This window comes from Capra hircus, chromosome 10 (assembly GCF_001704415.2).
Source record: "Capra hircus breed San Clemente chromosome 10, ASM170441v1, whole genome shotgun sequence".
NCBI lineage: Eukaryota > Metazoa > Chordata > Mammalia > Artiodactyla > Bovidae > Capra > Capra hircus.
In genome coordinates, this window is record NC_030817.1 from 88,016,794 (window position 1) to 88,036,266 (window position 19,473).

The 19,473-nt window shown below is 39.5% G+C and overlaps 1 protein-coding gene across 5 annotated transcripts; it reads left to right on the forward strand.

Annotated features, from left to right (window-relative positions):
* On the forward strand, positions 2,328-19,139 carry TIPIN (TIMELESS interacting protein). 5 transcript variants are annotated; one of them, XM_018053622.1, is made up of 9 exons: positions 2,379-2,426; positions 10,824-10,884; positions 11,617-11,757; positions 11,873-11,951; positions 12,164-12,239; positions 14,353-14,475; positions 14,701-14,764; positions 16,816-17,022; positions 18,327-19,139. In XM_018053622.1, exons 3-9 carry the CDS (start codon positions 11,625-11,627, stop codon positions 18,512-18,514), a joined length of 870 nt encoding a protein of 289 aa, XP_017909111.1. In that variant the 5' UTR covers positions 2,379-2,426; positions 10,824-10,884; positions 11,617-11,624; the 3' UTR covers positions 18,515-19,139. The 5 variants fall into 5 exon arrangements, with proteins under 5 accessions (XP_017909110.1, XP_017909113.1, XP_017909111.1 ...); XM_018053621.1 differs by lacking the exon at positions 10,824-10,884 and having other exon boundaries at positions 2,328-2,426; XM_018053623.1 differs by lacking the exons at positions 2,379-2,426; positions 10,824-10,884 and adding an exon at positions 2,443-2,618.

Genomic DNA, 19,473 nt, shown 5'->3' on the forward strand with positions numbered 1-19,473 from the left:
TGATGGACAGGGAGGTCTGGCGTGCTGCGGTTCATGGGGTCTCAAAGAGCTGGACATGACTGAGCGACTGAACTGGAACTGGGCTGGTCACCTTGATTATCCATGCTGATGCAGACCTGACTGGGTGAAACGATCCCAACTTGGGCGTGTTATGTACATGACAGGGGCGATTCGATGTCACAGTCTTGAACTGGAGTCCTCAAGTACACAGTAGACCACTACTACCAGCCACTCTAGTACCTAAGTGATAAGCCCAAATAACACCAGCTGATTGGTAAGACACAGAGACCTGGCTTTTAAAATGTGATTTAGAAATAGTTCATGGTCTTTCAGTTTTAAAATATTTTTCTCATTTCTTTTCTTTCAAACCTCACCTCTGGACTGGGTTCCCAGCTTGCCAGAAAAGCTTTTACACCCTATACTCAGTCTTTGATCTTTAATAGTCTACTTTTTCTTTAATACTTCAGTTTTTCCCTAGCTCTTTCAAATCATTTTAATAACCTGGGAATGGTTCAAAGTATGAAAAGAAGATTCAAACATCTTCCCTTTAAAGGGGATGCTACCATGATGGCCTCACAATAAGCATGATGAGACTGCAAGGGTCATAGAAAGGCCTCAGGGCTCACAGATTGGAGAGTTTAGTTTCAGAAAGTCTCTTGAAGGCTAGCAGGCAGCTGAAGAGACATAAAATTTGAAAAGATCCTCAGAGGATGGGACCGGAGAAGGCAATGGCACCCCACTCCAGTACTCTTGCCTGGAAAATCCCATGGACGGAGGAGCCTGGTGGGCTGCAGTCCATGGGGTTGCTGAGGGTTGGACACGACTGAGCAACTTCACTTTCACTTTTCACTTTCATGCATTGGAGAAGGAAATGGCTACCCACTCCAGTGTTCTTGCCTGGAGAATCCCAGGGATGGTGGAGCCTGGTGGGCTGCCATCTATGGGGTTGCAGAGAGTCGGACATGACTGAAGCGACTTAGCAGCAGCAGCAGCAGCAGAGGATGAGACATGGTTGCTGGGTCCTGAGCACCTTGAAGCATTTCTTTTCTATATATTTATTTGGCTGCACTGGGTCTTAGTTGCGGAATGTGGGATCTTTTGTTGTAGAGCAAAGACTCTCTTGTGATGCTAGGTTTCTTAGTTGCGGCGCTCAGGCTTACTTCCATGTGGGATCTTAGTTCCCCTACCAGGGATCAAATCCAAGTTCCCTGCATTGCAAGGCGGATTCTTAACGCTGAGCCACCAGTGAAGTACGATGAATGTTTCTTTCCTTATCTTTTTTTTTTCTTTTGACTGCGCCAAGTCTTAGTTGTAGCATGTGGGATCTAGTTCCCCAACCAGGGATTGAACCCTGGGCCCTCTGCCATGGAACCATGGAGTCCTAGACACTGGACCACCAGGGAAGTCCTGAAGGGTTCCTTGATCATGATGCGGTGTCAAAGTATTTGTCTGGGGAGAACCAAGCAGGATGGGTTGAGCGGGTCTGTTCCACAAGATCAAGCTTCTTCAGCATGTAGACAAGGTCTCCCTGCTCATTGAGGTAATAACTGGAGAAACTCAACCACACTGAAGCCAGAGTTTCCAATTCCATGTGCAGCTGCCTCTAACTGATGGCCTCATGTGTTTTCAACACTATTCACTTTTAAAAACACCAAACAATTCTAAAAGTTTTAGTGACATGGCCTATGTGAAAGCTATATATTTTTTTACATGTCTGGTGCAATTGCTAAGGAAAATGTATTTCTAGTATTTCTCCCACGTGAAAAAGGACAGTCAGACATTAATATGTCAGTGCCTTACAACTGTGGTAGTTACATTCACATGGTTGCATGCTCAGTGGCTCAGTGGTGTTCCACTCATTGCCATCCTATAGACTGTAGCCAGTCAGGCTCCTCTGTCCATGGGATCTTCCAGGCAAGAATAGGGGAGTGGGTTGTTATTTCCTCCTCCAAGGGATCCCGTGGTAGGCGGCTTCCTTACCACTGAGCCACCTGATAATTCATGTTGAAGGATTTCTGTTAGTAAATCTGAAGAATCGGTGAAAAAGTGAAATCGCTCAGTCATTCTGTTTGCCTCTATCCCTTATATTCTACCCACAATCCAGTTTTCTAAAAAACCTGAGATCTATTTCCAAAGTCTAAAGTGCATAGAGCATAAGCAACACGAACATCATAGGAGCAAGGAGGTTAAGCTTCTGGGAGAAACTCAGGAAGGCGGATGCGGTGCGGAAGGCAGTAGCGCGATGGGCTGGACTTGGGAGAGGTTGGGTGGGCGGGACCTGGGGGAGGTGGGTCTGGTAGGCACCGCCCAGGGTGTGCGCAGATTTGGCGCCGAACGCCAAGGAGTCTTCTCGCGAGAGTTCGAGAGAAACGCGGTTTTTCCGCCGCGCGGAACTCTGCGCTGGTGGCGGCAGCGGCCCGAGCGAGGTGAGAGCGGGCTGAGGGGCGAGTGAAATTACGGAGGCGAGAGATGGTCGAGGTAGTCAAGCGGGGAAACGGGCATGCTGGGCAGTCGAAGGAGAGAGAGAGGAAGCAGGCGGACGTGACTTAGACGGACATGGGCTGACTAGGACTGCAGGGAAGGGAGGCCTGACCGGCCACGACCTGTGCAGAGAGGAGGTCGGTGGGCACCAGAGCTGCCGCTTTTTTACTTCGTTTACGTTCGTGTCTGCCACTCTCTAAACCAAACCTTTTAGTGGAAGGGAACGTGTGTCAGATACATCTTTACATCTCCGGCTTCTGTACCGCGACTTCTAAACTCAGGAGGCGTCCTGTGAATGTTGAATGAATACGGTTGAAAGAGAGGCTAGACAAGGAAGCACAGAAGAGGAGAGACTGGAGAAGAGGGATAGGATGGGAAGTTTTGTGGTTTTAAGCCTGGGTAGCAGCAGCAGCAGCAGCAGCAAAGAAGATCATGGAGTCAGTTTGGTAGGATTTCTGGCGACAAGGTCTTCTGTTTTGATAACTTAAAAGTTGGACTTTGGACGCCTGAGACTGTGGGAATGAATTTGTATATTAAATTTCTTTGTTATCTTCACTCCTCTGCGATTCTGAGGCCTAGAGGAGGAAGTGAAGAGAGCTTCATCAGTGTCTAAAAAGAGACTATGCAAGGAACTGCCATATTCGCTACCAGTTTACTGACAAGTCCCACTCCAGGCTTGACTAAGTTACACTTAATATAGTTTGTGCCTTGTTACCTCATTCATAGCTCCCTTTTGGTCTCAAAGATGTGAACCACATTTCTTTCCAGGAGGCTTAAGCAGAATGGGGCTAACTATACTTTTTGGTGATATGAAACTAGATTATTTTAGGTTCGCCAAAAAGTTTTTTTTTTGTATAATGGCTTTAATAGCACTTAGTTGTCTTTAACTTCATTGAAAACAAATTTGTTATCAGCATGCATTAAAAAAAACAAACATCAAAATTGGTGAATTTTTATGTAGCCGTTTTTTAATATTAAAGATGGAAGAAAAAAAGCATATTTGGCATATTATGCTTTATAATTTTAAGAAAGGTAAAAATGCAACTGAAACTCAAAAAAAGATTTGTACAGTGTATGGAGAAGGTGTTGTGACTGAGCAAAAGTGTTAAAAGTGGTTTACAAAGTTTCATGCTGGAGATTTCTCACTGGATGATGCTCCATGGTCTGGTAGACCAGTGAATAAATCGAGACATTGAGAACAATCAATGTTATACTACATGGGAGATAGCTGACATACTCAAGATATCCAAATTAAGCATTGAAAATCATTTGCACCAGCTTGGTTATGTTCATCGCTTTGATGTTTGGGTTCCATATAAGTTAAGTGGAAAAAACCTTCTTGACCTTAGTTTTGCATGCAATTCGTAACTTAAATGTAATAAAAAAAAAAAAACTTCCATTTTTAAAACAATTTGTTATGGGCAATTAAAAATGGATACACTACAATAATGTGGAATGGAAGAGATCCTGGGGCAAGTGAAGTGAACCATCAACCACACCAAAGGCCTGTCTTCATCCAAAGAAGGTGATGTGAATATGGTGGGATTGGAAGGAAGTCGTCTCTTATAAGCTCTTTCTGGAAAACCAAAGGATTGATTCCAACAAATACTGGTCCCAATTTGTTGTTCATTAGCTAAGTGTTGTCCTACTCTTTGTGACATCATGAACTGCGGCATGACTGGCTTCCCTGTCCTTCAGTATCTCCCTAAGTTGGCTCAGACTTATGTCCATTGAGTTGGTGATGCCATCCAACCATCCCATCCTTTGTTGCCCCTTCTCCTCTTGCCCTCAATCTTTCCCAGCATCAGGGTCTTTTCTAGTGAGTTGGCTCTTTGCATCAGATGGCCAGATTATTAGAGTTTCAGCATCAGTTCTTCCAATGAATATTCAGGGTAATTTCCTTTAGGATTGACTGGCTTGACCTCCTTGCAGTCAAAGGGACTCTCAAGAATCTTCTCCAGCACTGCAGTTCAAAAGCATCAGTTCTTCAGTGCTCAGCTTTCTTTATGGTCCAGCTCTCAGGTCTGTACCTGATGGCTGGAAAAACCATAGCTTTGACTATATGGACCTTTGTTGGCAAAGTGATGTCTCTGCTTTTTAATACTCTGTCTAGGTTTGTCATAGTTTTTCTTCCAGGGAGCAAGCATCTTTCAATTTCATGCCTGCAGTCACCATCCAGTGATTCTGGAGCTCAAGAAAATGAAATCTGCTAGTTTCCATATTAGACCAGCTGAAAGCACTTAACAAAAAGCATCTGAAATTAGTCAACAGAAAACAAATAGAATGCAAGACCATATGTTTCTTTACTTTCTTTTAAAAGTATTTATTTATTTAAAATTCATTTATTTTTAATTGAGGGTAATTGCTCCACAATATTGTGTTGGCCTCTGCCATACATCAACATGATCAGCCATAGATATACCTATGTCCCCTCCCTTTTGAGCCTTGCTCTCACCTCCCACCCCTCTTGGATGTTGCAGAGCCCCAGTTTGAGTTCTCTGAGTCATAAAACAAATTCCTCTTGGTTATGTATTTTACATATGGTAGTATATATGCTTCCATGTTTCTCTCTCAATTCATCCCACCCTCTCCTTGCCCCCTCCTTGTCCATAAGTTTTTTCTCTATGTCTGCATCTCCATTGCTGCCCTGCAGATAGGTACATTACTGCCATCTTTCTAGATTCTATATGCATTATATACTATATTTGTTTTCCTGTTTCTGACTTCACTGTGTATAATAGGCTCTAGATTGATCCACTTCGTTAGAACTGACTCAGATGTTTCCCTTTTAATGGCTTAGTAGTATTCCATTGTATATATGTATCACTGTTTCTTTTATCCATTCATCTGTCGATGGACATCTAGGTTGCTTCCATGTCCCAGTTCTTGGAAATAGTGCTGCAGAAGACATTGGGGTACACGTGCCTTTTTCAATTTTGATTTCCTCAGAGTATATGCCAAATAGTGGGGTTGCTGGGTCCTATGTCAGTTCTACTCCCAGTTTTTTGAGGAATCATATTTTCCATAGTGGCTGTATCAGTTTACTTTCCCACCAGTAGAGCAAGAGGGTTCCCTTTTCTCCACACCCTCTCCAGTGTTTATTGTTTGTGGATTTTTTGATGATGGCCATTCTGACTGGTGTGAGGTGATACCTCATTGTAGTTTTGATTTTCATTTCTCTAATAATGATCAATGTTGAGCATCTTTTCATGTTCTTATTAGCTATCTATATGTCTTCTTTGGAGAAATGTCTGTTTAGGTCTTTGCCCACTTTTTGATTGGGTTATTTTGTTTTTCTGGTATCATATATTTCTTTGATAATCAGGCAAAAACTGTTACAACTTGGCTGGGAAGTTCTGATTCATCCACCAGCCATTGCACCTTGGGATTTCCATTTATTTTAGTCTGTACAAAATTCTCTTAATGGAAAAAAAATCTCCATTCTCTGGAAAACTGTAAAAGGCACCTAGAGCTGTTCTTTCCTCAAAAAGATAAATAGTTTTGAGAAGGTGGAATTACAAACTTGCCTTAAAAATGGCAGAAGGTAGTGGAACCACAGTGAATACCTTGTTCAATAATGTTCTTGGTGAAAATGAAAAATATATCTTCTATTTTTACTTAAAAACCAAAGAAACTTCAATATGACCTTTAACTGCCTTTCCAGTTGTGAAAATCTGGTTGATAACTTTGTTTTGTTTTTATTGTTGTCTTGGAAATTTAGAATTGGCAAGACTTTGGAAATCATCTGGCTCTAGTAGTTTTATAGTTTTGGGGAAATTTTGAAATTCTTCATTCTTCCATTCAACGATTATTTTTTATTACTTTTGTTTTTTCAGTGGTCCATTGCAGTTATTAATCCTGCTAAATGGAAATTGCAATTGTCAAGTATCATTGCCATCAGAACTGTCCCTGTCCAAACTCAGGAACTGAACAGATTCAGATAACTTTTTGAGATATCTTTCTTTAATGAACTCTCATGTTTGTTATCCAAAACTCAGGAATCTGATAGATTGGGAGAAAGCATTACATCACCCATGACCTGAACTCACTAAAAGTAACTCTCAATATCTGAATTCAGGGAACATGAATTTGGATAGTGAGGATTCTTGGGCTACTTGTTCTGGCAGTGAAGTGAGAAAGATCAGTTGGTCAGTTCAGTTCTCCTCTCTGGGACCAACACTTTGTTCTCTTCCTCCAGGGTTCCAGCCTTGCCCTCCAAGAGTCCCTTTCCTGTCCATTTCCCTCTTGGCCATATTTGAAGTAGGCATTGGGAGGTGTGCTCTCCTTTGGGACTGTAGAGCTGCCTAGGTTTTCTGCTAGTACAAGTTGGGAGGGCCAAGATCAAGAACTATTTCTCCAACACCAGCTGTGTATCAGCTCTGGGGATACAATAGAGGAGAACAAAGACCCACCTTGTCATTGCCTTTTTAGAGCTACAGTCTCCTATGGGAGACAAACATTTATCAAATAATGACAAAAATAGAACCTAATACTGGGTCTGGGTAAGTGCTATGAAACTACTACTTGACATTTTGAATGCTTATAGAGGATTTAATTTAGGAAAATTGGGGGAGATTTTTCTGATTTGACAGTTGAGATCTGAAAGGGATGAGGAGTCAGAGAAGAGCCTTTGTAAAGGTCTAGTGGCCTGAGAGGTTAGGCAAAGCATAGAGAATGGTGTGAAGTCTGTAAAGAAGTAGGAAAGTGCTAAACCCTGCAGGGCCTTAGAGATTTGTCATTATCGTAAGAGCAGCAGAAAGTCACTGACTGAGCCTGGTAGTGATATGTTTAGCTTGACATTTCCAAAGGTACAGTTCAGTTCAGTCGCTCAGTCGTTTCCAACTCTTTGCAACCCCCCCTTGCGGCACTCCAGGCCTCCCTGTCCATCACCAACTCCCGGAGTTCACCCAAACTCATGTCCATCGAGTTGGTGATGCCATCCAGCCATCTCATCCTCTGTCATTCCCTTCTCCTCCTGCCCCCAATCCCTTCCAGCATTAGGGTCTTTTCCAATGAGTCAACTCTTTGCATGAGGTGGCAAAAGTACTGGAGTTTCAGCTTCAGCATCAGTCCTTCCAAAGAAGACCCAGAGCTGATCTCCTTCAGAATGGACTGGTTGGATCTCCTTGCAGTCCAAGGGACTCTCAAGAGTCTTCTCCAACACCACAGTTCAAACGCATCAATTCTTCGTCGCTCAGCTTTCTTCACAGTCCAACTCTCACATCCATACATGACCACTGGAAAAACCATAGCCTTGACTAGACAGACCTTAGTCGGCAAAGTAATGTCTCTGCTTTTGAATATACTATCTAGGTTGGTCATAACTTTCCTTCCAAGGAGTAAGCGTCTTTCAATTTCATGGCTGGAATCACCATCTGCAGTGATTTTGGAGCCCCCCAAAATAAAGTCTGACACTGTTTCCACGGTTTCTCCATCTATTTCCCATGAAGTGATGGGACCAGATGCCATGATCTTCGTTTTCTGAATGTTGAGCTTTAAGCCAGCTTTTTCACTCTGCTCTTTGGCTTTCATCAAGAGGCTTTTTCGTTCCTCTTCACTTTCTGCCATAAGGGTGGTGCATCTGCATATCTGAAGTTATTGATATTTCTCCTGGCAATCTTGATTCCACTTGTGCTTCCTCCAGCCCGGCGTTTCTCATGATGTACTCTGCATATAACTTAAATAAGCAGGGTGACAATATACAGCCTTGATGGACTCCTTTTCCTATTTGGAACCATTTTGTTGTTCCATGTCCAGTTCTAACTGTTGCTTCCTGACCTGCATATAGGTTTCTCAAGAGGCAGGTCAGGTGGTCTGGTATTCCCATCTCTTTCAGAATGTTCCACAGTTTCTTGTGGTCCACACAGTCAAAGGCTTTGGCATAATCAATAAAGCAGAAATAGATGTTTTTCTGGAACTCTCTTGCTTTTTCCATGATCCGGCAGATGTTGGCAATTTGATCTCTGGTTCCTCTGCGTTTTCTAAAACCAGCTTGAACATCTGGAAGTTCATGGTTCACATATTGCTGAAGCCTGGCTTGGAGAATTTTGAGCATTACTTTACTAGCGTGTGAGATGAGTGCAATTGTGCGGTAGTTTGAGCATTCTTTGGCATTGCCTTTTTGGGATTGGAGTGAAAACTGACCTTTTCCAGTCCTGTGGCCACTGCTGAGTTTTCCAAATATGCTGGCATATTGAGTGCAGCACTTTCGCAGCATCATCTTTCAGGATTTGAAATAGCTCAACTGGAATTCCATCACCTCCACTAGCTTTGTTCGTAGTGATGCTTTCTAAGGCCCACTTGACATCACATTCTAGGATGTCTGGATCTAGGTGAGTGATCACACCATTGTGATTATCTGGGTCGTGAAGATCTTTTTTGTACAGTTCTTCTGTGTATTCTTGCCACCTCTTCTTAATATCTTCTGCTTCTGTTAGGTCCATACCATTCTGTCCATTATCGAGCCCGTCTTTGCATGAAATGTTCCCTTGGTATCTCTAATTTTCTTGAAGAGATCTCTAGTCTTTCCCATTCTGTTGTTTTCCTCTATTTCTTTGCATTGTTTGCTGAGGAAGGCTTTCTTATCTCTCCTTGCTGTTCTTTGGAACTCTGCATTCAGATGCTTATATCTTTCCTTTTCTCCTTTGCTTTTCACTTCTCTTCTTTTCACAGCTATTTGTAAGGCCTCCTTAGACAGCCATTTTGCTTTTTTGCATTTCTTTTCCATAGGGATGGTCTTGATCCCTGTCTCCTGTACAATGTCACGAACCTCATTCCATAGTTCATCAGGCACTCTGTCTATCAGATTTAGGCCCTTAAATCTATTTCTCACTTCCATTGTATAATCATAAGGGATTTGATTTAGGTCATACCTGAATGGTCTGGTGGTTTTCCCTACTTTCTTCAATTTAAGTCTGAATTTGGCAATAAGGAGTTCATGATCTGAGCCACAGTCAGCTCCCAGTCTTATTTTTGCTGACTATATAGAGCTTCTCCATCTTTGGCTGCAAAGAATATAATCAATCTGATTTCATTGTTGACCATCTGGTGATGTCCATGTGTAGAGTGTTCTCTTGTGTTGTTGGAAGAGGGTGTTTGATATGACCAGTGCATTCTCTTGGCAAAACTCTATTAGTCTTTGCTCTGCTTCATTCCGTATTCCAAGGCCAAATTTGCCCGGTACTCCAGGTGTTTCTTGACTTCCTACTTTTGCATTCCAGTCCCCTATAATGAAAATGACATCTTTTTTGGGTGTTAGTTTTAACAGGTCTTGTAGGTCTTCATAGAACCGTTCAACTTTAGCTTCTTCAGCATTACTGGTTGGGGCATAGGCTTGGATTACCGTGATATTGAATGGTTTGCCTTGGAAACGAACAGAGATCATTCTGTTGTTTTTGAGACTGCATCCAAGTACTGCATTTCGGACTTTTTTTTGACCATGATGGCTACTCCATTCCTTCTAAGGTATTCCTGCCCACAGTAGTAAATATAATGGTCATCTGAGTTAAATTCACCCATTCCAGTCCATTTTAGTTTGCTGATTCCTAGAATGTAGACGTTCACTCTTGCCATCTCCTGTTTGACCACTTCCAGTTTGCCTTGATTCATGGACCTGACATTCCAGGTTCCTATGCAATGTTGCTCTTTACAGCATCGGACCTTGCTTCTATCACCAGTCACATCCACAACTGGGTATTGCTTTTGCTTTGGCTCCATCTCTTCATTCTTTCTGGAGTTATTTCTCCACTGATCTCCAGTAGCATATTGGGCACCTACTGACCTGGGGGGTTCCTCTTTCAGTATCCTATCATTTTGCCTTTTCATACTGTTCATGGGGTTCTCAAGGCAAGAATACTGAAGTGGCTTGCCATTGCCTTCTCCAGTAGATGATATTCTGTCACATTCCAGAGGTTAGGTAAGCTGTAATACGAAGAATGGAGTGAAAGGGCAAAATGGAGAGGAGTAATGGAATAATCCAATATATGTTAGGAAGTAGTTGTGGAAATAGAAATGGCAGACTCAAGGAGTAATCTGGAAGTAAATGGACAGGGTAAGTAGGATAGGGGAATGAAGTATTAAGGGTGACTTGCAGGTTTCTGACTTGTGTAGCTGGATTGGTGTCATTTACTGAATGGGGAAAATTTAGAAGATTGGTTTTATACAAGGTAAGTTTTAGATGCCTTTGAAAAATTTTAGAGCTGTAGAATGCGAAGTAGGGATTTAGAGCTCAGATTTGATGCTTGTGTAGAAATAAAAAATTAGCAAGTCATCTGTAAATTAGAGTCATGTGCATAACTGAGTGAAGAGGGCCGAGGATGAAATCTTGGATACTTATTAACCAGGTTAGAGGAAGATGAATCTGCAGAAGTTTAGGAGGCGTGTCCAGGAAGGGAGGAAAACCAGGTGAGTACTGTGTTTCAGAAGTCAACAAAAATACTTTTCCAGTAAAAGGAACTGATTAAAAGTGTCAGATGTTTCTGAGAGGTCAAGTGAGATGGTATGAAAGCATTCTTTCATGTTACCAATCAAGAAATTATCTCCATTTCAAAGGAAACTTTACTAGAAAGCCAATATGTAAACAGTATTTTTATTTTTTCCTCTTTTGGCCCCACTGCGCAGCTTATGGGATCTTGGTTCCCAGGGCAGGGATTGAACTCAGGCCCCTGGCAGAGCACAGAGCCCTAACCACTGGACAACCCGGGAATTCCCAGTAATAATTTTTATTTTTTTTATTTTATTTTTTTTCCCCCAGTAATAATTTTTAAAAGCTCTGGTTGGAGTGGAGGTGAGGTTCTTGTACCCTGCCTGTTTCAGCCCATTTGGACCACAGTTTGAAACCCTCTGAAAAGTTAAAATCATTTTGTAATGGGGAAGCTCAACAGTTAAGGTAAAATGGTTTGCTCAAACCCATATAGTTATTTAGTGGTAGGCTGTCCATTAGAACTCAGTTCTTCCAGTTTCTAACTTAGGTTCTTTTTTCTGTAATTGTTATATTCTTCACTTTGTTTCACGATGTGTGAGTTTGAAATATGGTTTAACTGACTGAAAAACACGCATTTTGCTGCAGGTGGAACTTAACTGTGTAATAGAAAAACTGCTTGGATGAATAAACATTTTACTTTTTTTTTTCCCTAGAGGAAAAGATGCTAGAACCACAGGAGAATGGCTTGGTTGACCTACCAGATTATGAGCGTATAGAAGATGAAACTTTTCCTCCGTTCCCACCTCCAGCCTCTCCAGAGAGGGAAGATGGTGAAGGCGCTGAACCTGAAGAAGGTCCATGACACCAAAGTGGTGTCCATGTTCAGCTCTCCCTCTGTCCGCTTACAAATGACACATTTTATAAATGGGGCTTAAATAAGTAATAATAAATCTTGGTATATTTCACCAGAGTCAGGGAGAGGCGCGCCTGTTCCTGTACCTCCGAAGAGAACAGTTAAAAGGAATATACCCAAGCTGAATGCTGAGAGGTACATTTACTATTTCCTTAAACATTTGTACTTTGCTTTCCATCATCTTTTCCATCTTACGTTACAAGCTTTTGGTTGGGGTGATTTTGGGATCAGATATTTCTAAAGGCATTTTTTTTTTCAGTTTAATAGATAACATTTTTTTGTTATGGTCTTGCTTTGGCCTTGATGGCTTTAGAAAACTTGAAATTTAAAAATACTTCTATTCACAGATTAATTTCAGAGAGAGGGCTCCCAGCATTAAGGCATGTGTTTGAGAAGGCAAAATTCAAAGGTAAAGGTCATGAGGTAAGAAATGTCTGCTTTGTACTTTAGACCTTTGTTTCTTAAAATATTGGTGAGACTGTGTGCCCATTATCATGCTCTCAGGAATCTTAGAATGTTTCATTTCTCTTTAGAAACTGTGATATGTGGAAAGGACATTGAAGACATCTAGGAACTGTCAATCTCTGCACAAGTGGACATTTAAAAATTTCCTTTGCATCATGTAGAATGCAGATATAATTTTTTTGCAGATATCTTTGTAGAGCTTTGTAATAATTTATGAAGGATTTTCAAATATGTTCTTAAATTATCAACCTCTGGGGTTGGTCCCATGATATAGTGAAGGAAACTGAGTTTTAGTTTTAAGCTTCCACTGCCAGTGGTTAAGAGCAGACCCTTGACTTTTGTTTCATGGACCAGCTAGAGAATCATTAATACAACATGAGCATGATTTTGGTGTGGTGTTCAGGAGAGTTGGAAAGAGGGAAATGAACAGAAGCAGACAGTAATTCAGAGGCTTTTTCACTTCCAGGGGAACGAAGTGAAATAGCCTAGATAGGATATTAATAATAGCAAGGGGATGAACAACATATAATACTTGGAGGTGATTGGGAGGTACAAAAGTAAAAATTAATCCCCAAATTTTAAACCTAGGAAGCTGAAAAACCTGTAGTATATTTTCTTAGTTTCGGTGGACAATAAGGAAGAATATAAGCCTGTGTTCTATTTTGCCACAAAACTAAACCTAAGTCAAGATATTTTAAAACCATGCCCAGCTCAGTTAATTCATTGCTCTTATCGAAATTTTCAGGTAGTAATGATAAACTGGTGCTTTGAAATTGTGACATCTTCATCATTTTTATAAGTTCTTTGTTAAGATAAATAAACTTATATGAAGAATAAATATTTTGTATTCCTTCACTGGGTGAGGGTGGGCTCTGGATGTCTAGTCTTCTATACTTTGCCTTTGAAAATTCTTACTATTTTCTCACAAAGTTGCATCACTGATACCTTTTTTCCAGGTATGATTTGGGACTTTACACTGTATTTAGGTATGTCTCTTCTCTGTCCCTTGGGTCTAACATGACATTGTGAGGTGGCTGGTCAACAACTGGAAGATGGTCATAGGTGGTTGAGCCTTTAAAAGAACTTTTATCTTTATCAGAATGAGAACAATAAGACATTATGTTCTCGGTATTACATATTGAGTTATTGGTAGAGTTTATTGTTTTAACCACAAGCTTCTTATGGTTCAAATATCAGCAAGATCAAACACCACCATCACAATAATAGTGGACATTTGTGGGCTTGCTTTATGTCAGGCACTTTACTTGTATGACTTAATCCTCCTAACCACCCTATGAGGTGTGTATAATCTCATTTTATTCATGAAGAAAAATTACACAGGTAAAGTGATTTGTTCAGCATCACACAGCTATTAAGTGGTAGAATTTAGATTTGAATCTATGCAGTCTGATCCAGAGCTTTTAATCACTCTCCTATTTTAAAATTCTGTAAGAAAAAAAAAATTTATAATAAAATCAGGAATTTGGAACTTCTTTCATTTATTACTGTGGTTTATTAAATTTTGTTTTTCATTAAAATTTTTTAGTATTAAATTGAAATTTCAAATGTAGAGAGGTACTGTGGTCTGAGAATGTTTGCACTTTTCTTGCTGGTCTTCAGTACTTTGCCCTTGGAATTTCTGAGTATATTTTCGCAGGGCTGATTCTCCGTGCTTGCTTCTCTGTATATGATTTTTAGGGGCCTGTCAGTTTGTATTGTTACTTCTAAAAGATAACCTTGTCCTGTTTTATTAAATTTACTTACTTTCAAGTATTATCCTATAGTCCTGAAAAGACACATGTGATTATCTTTAAACTTTTATTAAGTTTTCATACTACGTTTCTTTCTTCCTCCAAATTTTAAAGCCTACTGCAGGTTTTTAAACCTACTGCAATCCTCTAAGCCCTTAATACATACTTTTCTTCTTAAAGTTTCTTCTAAAAGTTCATTAACCTTATAGATATAGAAGGACACCATTGACTTTGGTACTACTATTCAATTCTGAAATCTGCTGACAAGGTCACTTGTGCGAATGAATCTTCTACTTAGCATTTTTATTTTTATGTGCCAGGCTGAGGACTTGAAGACACTAATCAGACACATGGAGCACTGGGCACACAGGCTGTTCCCTAAACTGCAGTTTGAAGATTTTATTGACAGAGTTGAATATCTGGGAAATAAAAAGGAAGTTCAGGTAGGTGTTGAGATTATTATGAATCTCATTCACAATGCTAAATTGTATAAGGGTATAGTTAGTTGAGGCTAAGTAGCTCTTTACGGTCTTCATTTTGCAGTCTTAGTAGAGAGGAGGAGAGTTAATAGTAGTTACTTGAGCAACTTTTTTTGAAACTAATAATAAAATCAGTGACCACTTTCTCCCAAACCTAAGTGAAAATGTAAAAATGTCTTTTATTTTCAGACCTGTTTAAAACGAATTCGACTTGATATCCCTATTGTACATGAAGATTTTGTAAGCAATAATGGTAAGAATATAGGCTTATCTACTTGATAATAAGTTTGCTTTTACAAATGGATCTAGTTGGGGTTGGCAGTGTTACAGGACCGAGTTCTTAGTCTATTTGGAGTATATAATTCCCGTATAGTAAATAGGAATGAATTAAGATGCCTTGGTACATCTAGAATACACAGTGGTATGCCATTAACAGATATAAAAATATCTTTGCATGTTCACAAAGAGCATGAGTTTTTGTGAACTGTTGGTCATGACCCATTGATCTTTTGTAGTGCTTGTTAATAAAAATATATGAAAAGATACAGTGTTCATATACATGCCCATTATAAAAAAGTGGTTCTGGGAAATTAGAATGATTTGATGTTGAACTACTTCACGTTTCACAGAAGAGTACAGATCTTGCATATATGACTTTAATTAGACCTGTGTGACTGTTCCTGGTATTGGTTGCATTTGTTAGTCGTACAGTGCAGCCATAGGCAGTCACATACATCAAAACATGTGGTTCCTGCCGACAGGGTCTGTATAGTTATCAGATGTTCTGTGCGATGGCTCCATACATGTTTGCTTTCTGTTTTTAAAAATTTTAATAGATACAGTAGAAAATACAGGCTCCATATAGAATCCCCGAAAGTTATTTATAAATTGCTTTTAAAGGTGTAAAAGATTGTGATTTAAATAATCCAAGGTTTAATTATTTGGTGAGGTATGGTATGAAATGTTGGCATGGGATTTGGTATGTGAAAGGAATTAGTTATTAGACTGAATCCCACAGCATATCCTACTGGGTTAGTTAGCTTATTCATTGAACTTTTTGAGCTTCGTACTATGTGCTAATGGGCTTCCTTGGTGGCTCAGTGGTAAAGAATCTGCCTGCCAATGCAGGAGACCTGGGTGGGGAAGATCCCCTGGAGAAGGAAATGGCAACCCACACCACTATTCTTGCCTGGGAAATCCCATGGACAGAGGAGCCTGGTGAGCTGTGGTCCATGGGGTCACAGAAGAGTTGGACATAATGACTAAATAACAACAACACTGTACAATATATATACACACACACACACACCCCCCAAGGAACGGAGAGTCGATGTAAATTCATATTTCAAATGGTTGTCTTGGAACTCCATAATGTGAATGATACAAAGAGAAAAAGAGAAGTTGAAGTGTCAGCTTTGCCATCTTCTTAGTTCATGCTTATACTTCTGTTATCTTCCACCTACAGATGTTCTGTTATTTTGCAAAAATCTTAAGTTACCACTTGTGCATTTTGTTAGGGTTGTTTTGGTTAAAATAGATGGTATGTCAGTTTGCTTAACTAGGTCATCAGCATATCATCTATATGTCATAATATGCTGAATTTAAAAAATGAGGACTCAACTCCACCCTGCCTTGAAGATAGCTTAGGATAAGTGATAGGTTGTTACCGCCAGTTCTTCTTCTAGATGTAAGTTAGAAGAAGAAATATAAACTGTTCTTAATTCTTAAATGAAGTATAAAGGGAAAATTTAGTATTTACTTTTCATACCCCTGTGGATCATTTTAGGAACATCCTACTTTGAGATAACTGGTGTAAAGAGTTTTAAGAATTAAGACAATAGTGTAGAGAGCACTGAATTTAAAAAATTAGCTTGGAAATATGTCCTCAGACCTCTAAATTTCTTTTTCCTTTTTCACTTTGTGTCTTGGTTTTACCCTATATAAAAATAGCCTGTATAAAATATTTACTGTGTATCATACAAACAATGTAGCAAGCTAGTAAAATGTTTTTAATGTAAAACAAGGATATGCGTTGGATTCTTTAAGTTCTTTTATTGGCAACTACAAACTTTTGCTCTCTGTTAATGCATATTTTTAAACTAGTATCCCGTTTGACTTCACTCTTTAAATATTCCTTCTGCTTGTTTGAGTCAAGCATGTCAGGCATCTGACATTCTCATACCTCATAAATTGTTTCTTCACGTCTGGTACCTTGTTGCTTTAAACTGGTTTTCAGTCGATAGCTGCAAACTCTTTTTCTAACTAGTTTAACACTACAGACACACTTTTTCTTTTCTACTGCAGATGAAGTAGAGGAAAATAATGGCCACGATGTAACTGCTACCGAATTAGATCCCTTTCTGACAAACTCATATGGAAGTGTAGAGTTTGCTTCTGAGTCCAGTAGAAGCCTAACAGAAGAACAACAACAAAGAATTGAGAGAAATAAACAACTGGCTTTGGAAAGAAGACAGGCAAAGCTACTGAGTAGCATTCAGTCCCTAGGAAATGGTAAATTTTATGCTGCATTTTATGTGCTACCATTAATATATCAAGGGCATGTTAGAAATTTTAACTTCTTAACTATTCCTCCAAATAAAATACCTCAAAGAATAGAAAAATATGGTATAGTATATTAAATTTATGTATATTCAAGAGAGAGAGTGAGCGAGAGACCTAGTTGGAATCCACAAAGAATACAAGTTCAAGATAGTTTTCTGGGTAGCTGAGCATCTGTTAAAAAATTATTCTAATAATCATTTAAAATTGATTCTGGATCTTTCAAAAACAGATTGTTCCCTGACTCGTTAAAGCATGTGACATATGATTTTATCTTAATGATCATGATTAAAACATTAATTGCTTTGTTATTTCCTAAACTTATGAAATACTCTGCACCCATTGAGGACTTTGGAGCCATTTGCTGTGACATGAATAGGTCCCCAAATGCTTTTTATTGCATTGTGTCACTTCTGCTGTGAGCTGTCATTTTTGCTTTCTTGTTGATTCCCGTATCTCTTTTAAAACTGCCTTAAAATTTGCTGATTTAGAGCAGACTGTGGGTTTGGAAACTGGATAATCAAATTTGGAAACCTGTATTTAAAACATAATTGCAAATTGCTTTTGAATGAAGCACACATAATCACATTTATCTTTGTCAGTTTCCAGTCCAGTCTTTCCTTTTGAAGTGGGAAAATAAGCATTATAGTAGTGAAGATACCATGTTATAAAACAAGTTTCACGCAGAATAATGAGATTCTCAAGTGAAAATTATCGAGTGGTGTTATCAGTTTTCCCCGGTTGGAATGAATCTCACTTCTAACCTAACGAATGGATGCTTTGTGCTTTGTGAGGAATCACATGAGATAGAACTGTTGTTGGTGGCAGCTCTTCCTCGCTGTCATCATCGAAGTTTACTTGGCGATGAGTATTTTACGGCACATCTTCTATTTATAATATATGACTTTAAAATTTTCTGAGTAGAAATGAGTATCTTAAATATTTTTTTACTATAGATCACTTATATATCTCATAAGAATATTTGACTTTACAAAACCTATCTAGTAATTGTGATTTTTAAATGTGAACAGTTAGTTGCATGTGGCTATGATTCAAAAGTTTGAGTTCAACTTGCATTTATAATGGATTTTATAACAATACATGTATAGAAATGGCTTTATTTGGAAGAAAGGGATCATAATTAACATTAAAGTGACCATGGATTTCATTTTTATTGATCTAGACTTGTGAAGAAGTTTGTACTAGGTAAGATCGGGTCTGGTGCTTGTAATGAGTGATCATGGTTTCTCTTGCAGACTTGTCAGTGAGCACACCCAGCACAGACACACCTGAAGAGGGCAGTGCAGGTGAGGAGCAAAAGGAGGAAGGGTCAAATGGATTTAACAAAGACCTAGACAGTCCACATAATGCTGGTGCTGCCAGTGCTGTGAAAGAAGAGGAGGAGTTAAAAGTTGAGAAAACGCAGCTGGACCAGTCCTTTTAGAATGTACGGTAGTGACTTAAGGCTTCATCTAGAAATGTTCCTCACGTTGGATAGGCCTCAGCTGAGAACATCTATTAACTTGCTGTCTTCCAAATTTGAGATGACGGTGCAGTGCATTTTGTTTGCTTTGAGTGAAAATCTTTATATAGTGAAACTTATAAAATCCTGTTTAAAATCTGGCATTATTTTAATTATGTTATGTGCTCAGTTGTGTCTGACTGTGACCCCCATGGATTGTAGCCCGCCAGGCTCTTCTGTCCATAGGGTTTTCCAGGCAGGAATCACTGGAGTGGGTTTGCTATTTCCTCCTCCAGGGGATCTCGACCCCGGGATCAAGCCTGAGTCTCCAGTGTCTCCTGTACTGCAGGCGGATTCTTTAGTGCTGAGCCACTGCGGAGGCCTTATTTATAATTGTTTCTTATTAACTTCCACTGTCTATTTTTCTCCTTAGTGTTTATTTGTATATAAGTAAGACCTTGTAAAAATGATTGGTAGTTAATAAGAAGCTTTTGCTGCTTATGATCCCATTGAATGCCCTATTTTTACTAAATTGGGTGGTGTTTTAAGATGTAAATATGTATAATAAATAATAATGTTTTTTTTAATAAAAATCTCATGAACTATCCCTAGAGGCTTTATAAAAGTTTCTTACTGCTCTTTAGTGCTACACTATATACTTACCGTAAAATGTTTACAGTTGTTATATATGTGTTTACATGTCTTTTGAGAAGTCACTTTAATACTTTCAAAGGGTCAGTGAAAAGCAGACGTATTGCCTGGCCTGCATAGGTCCTAGGGAAGTTCAAACACTCCTTGACACCTTTTTGTTGTTGTTCAATCACTAAGTTGTATCCAACTCTTTGTGACCCCATGGACTGTGGCACACCAGGCTCCTCTGTCCATGGGGTTCTCCAGGCAATGCTGGAGTGGGTTACCATTTCCTTCTCCAGGGGATCTTG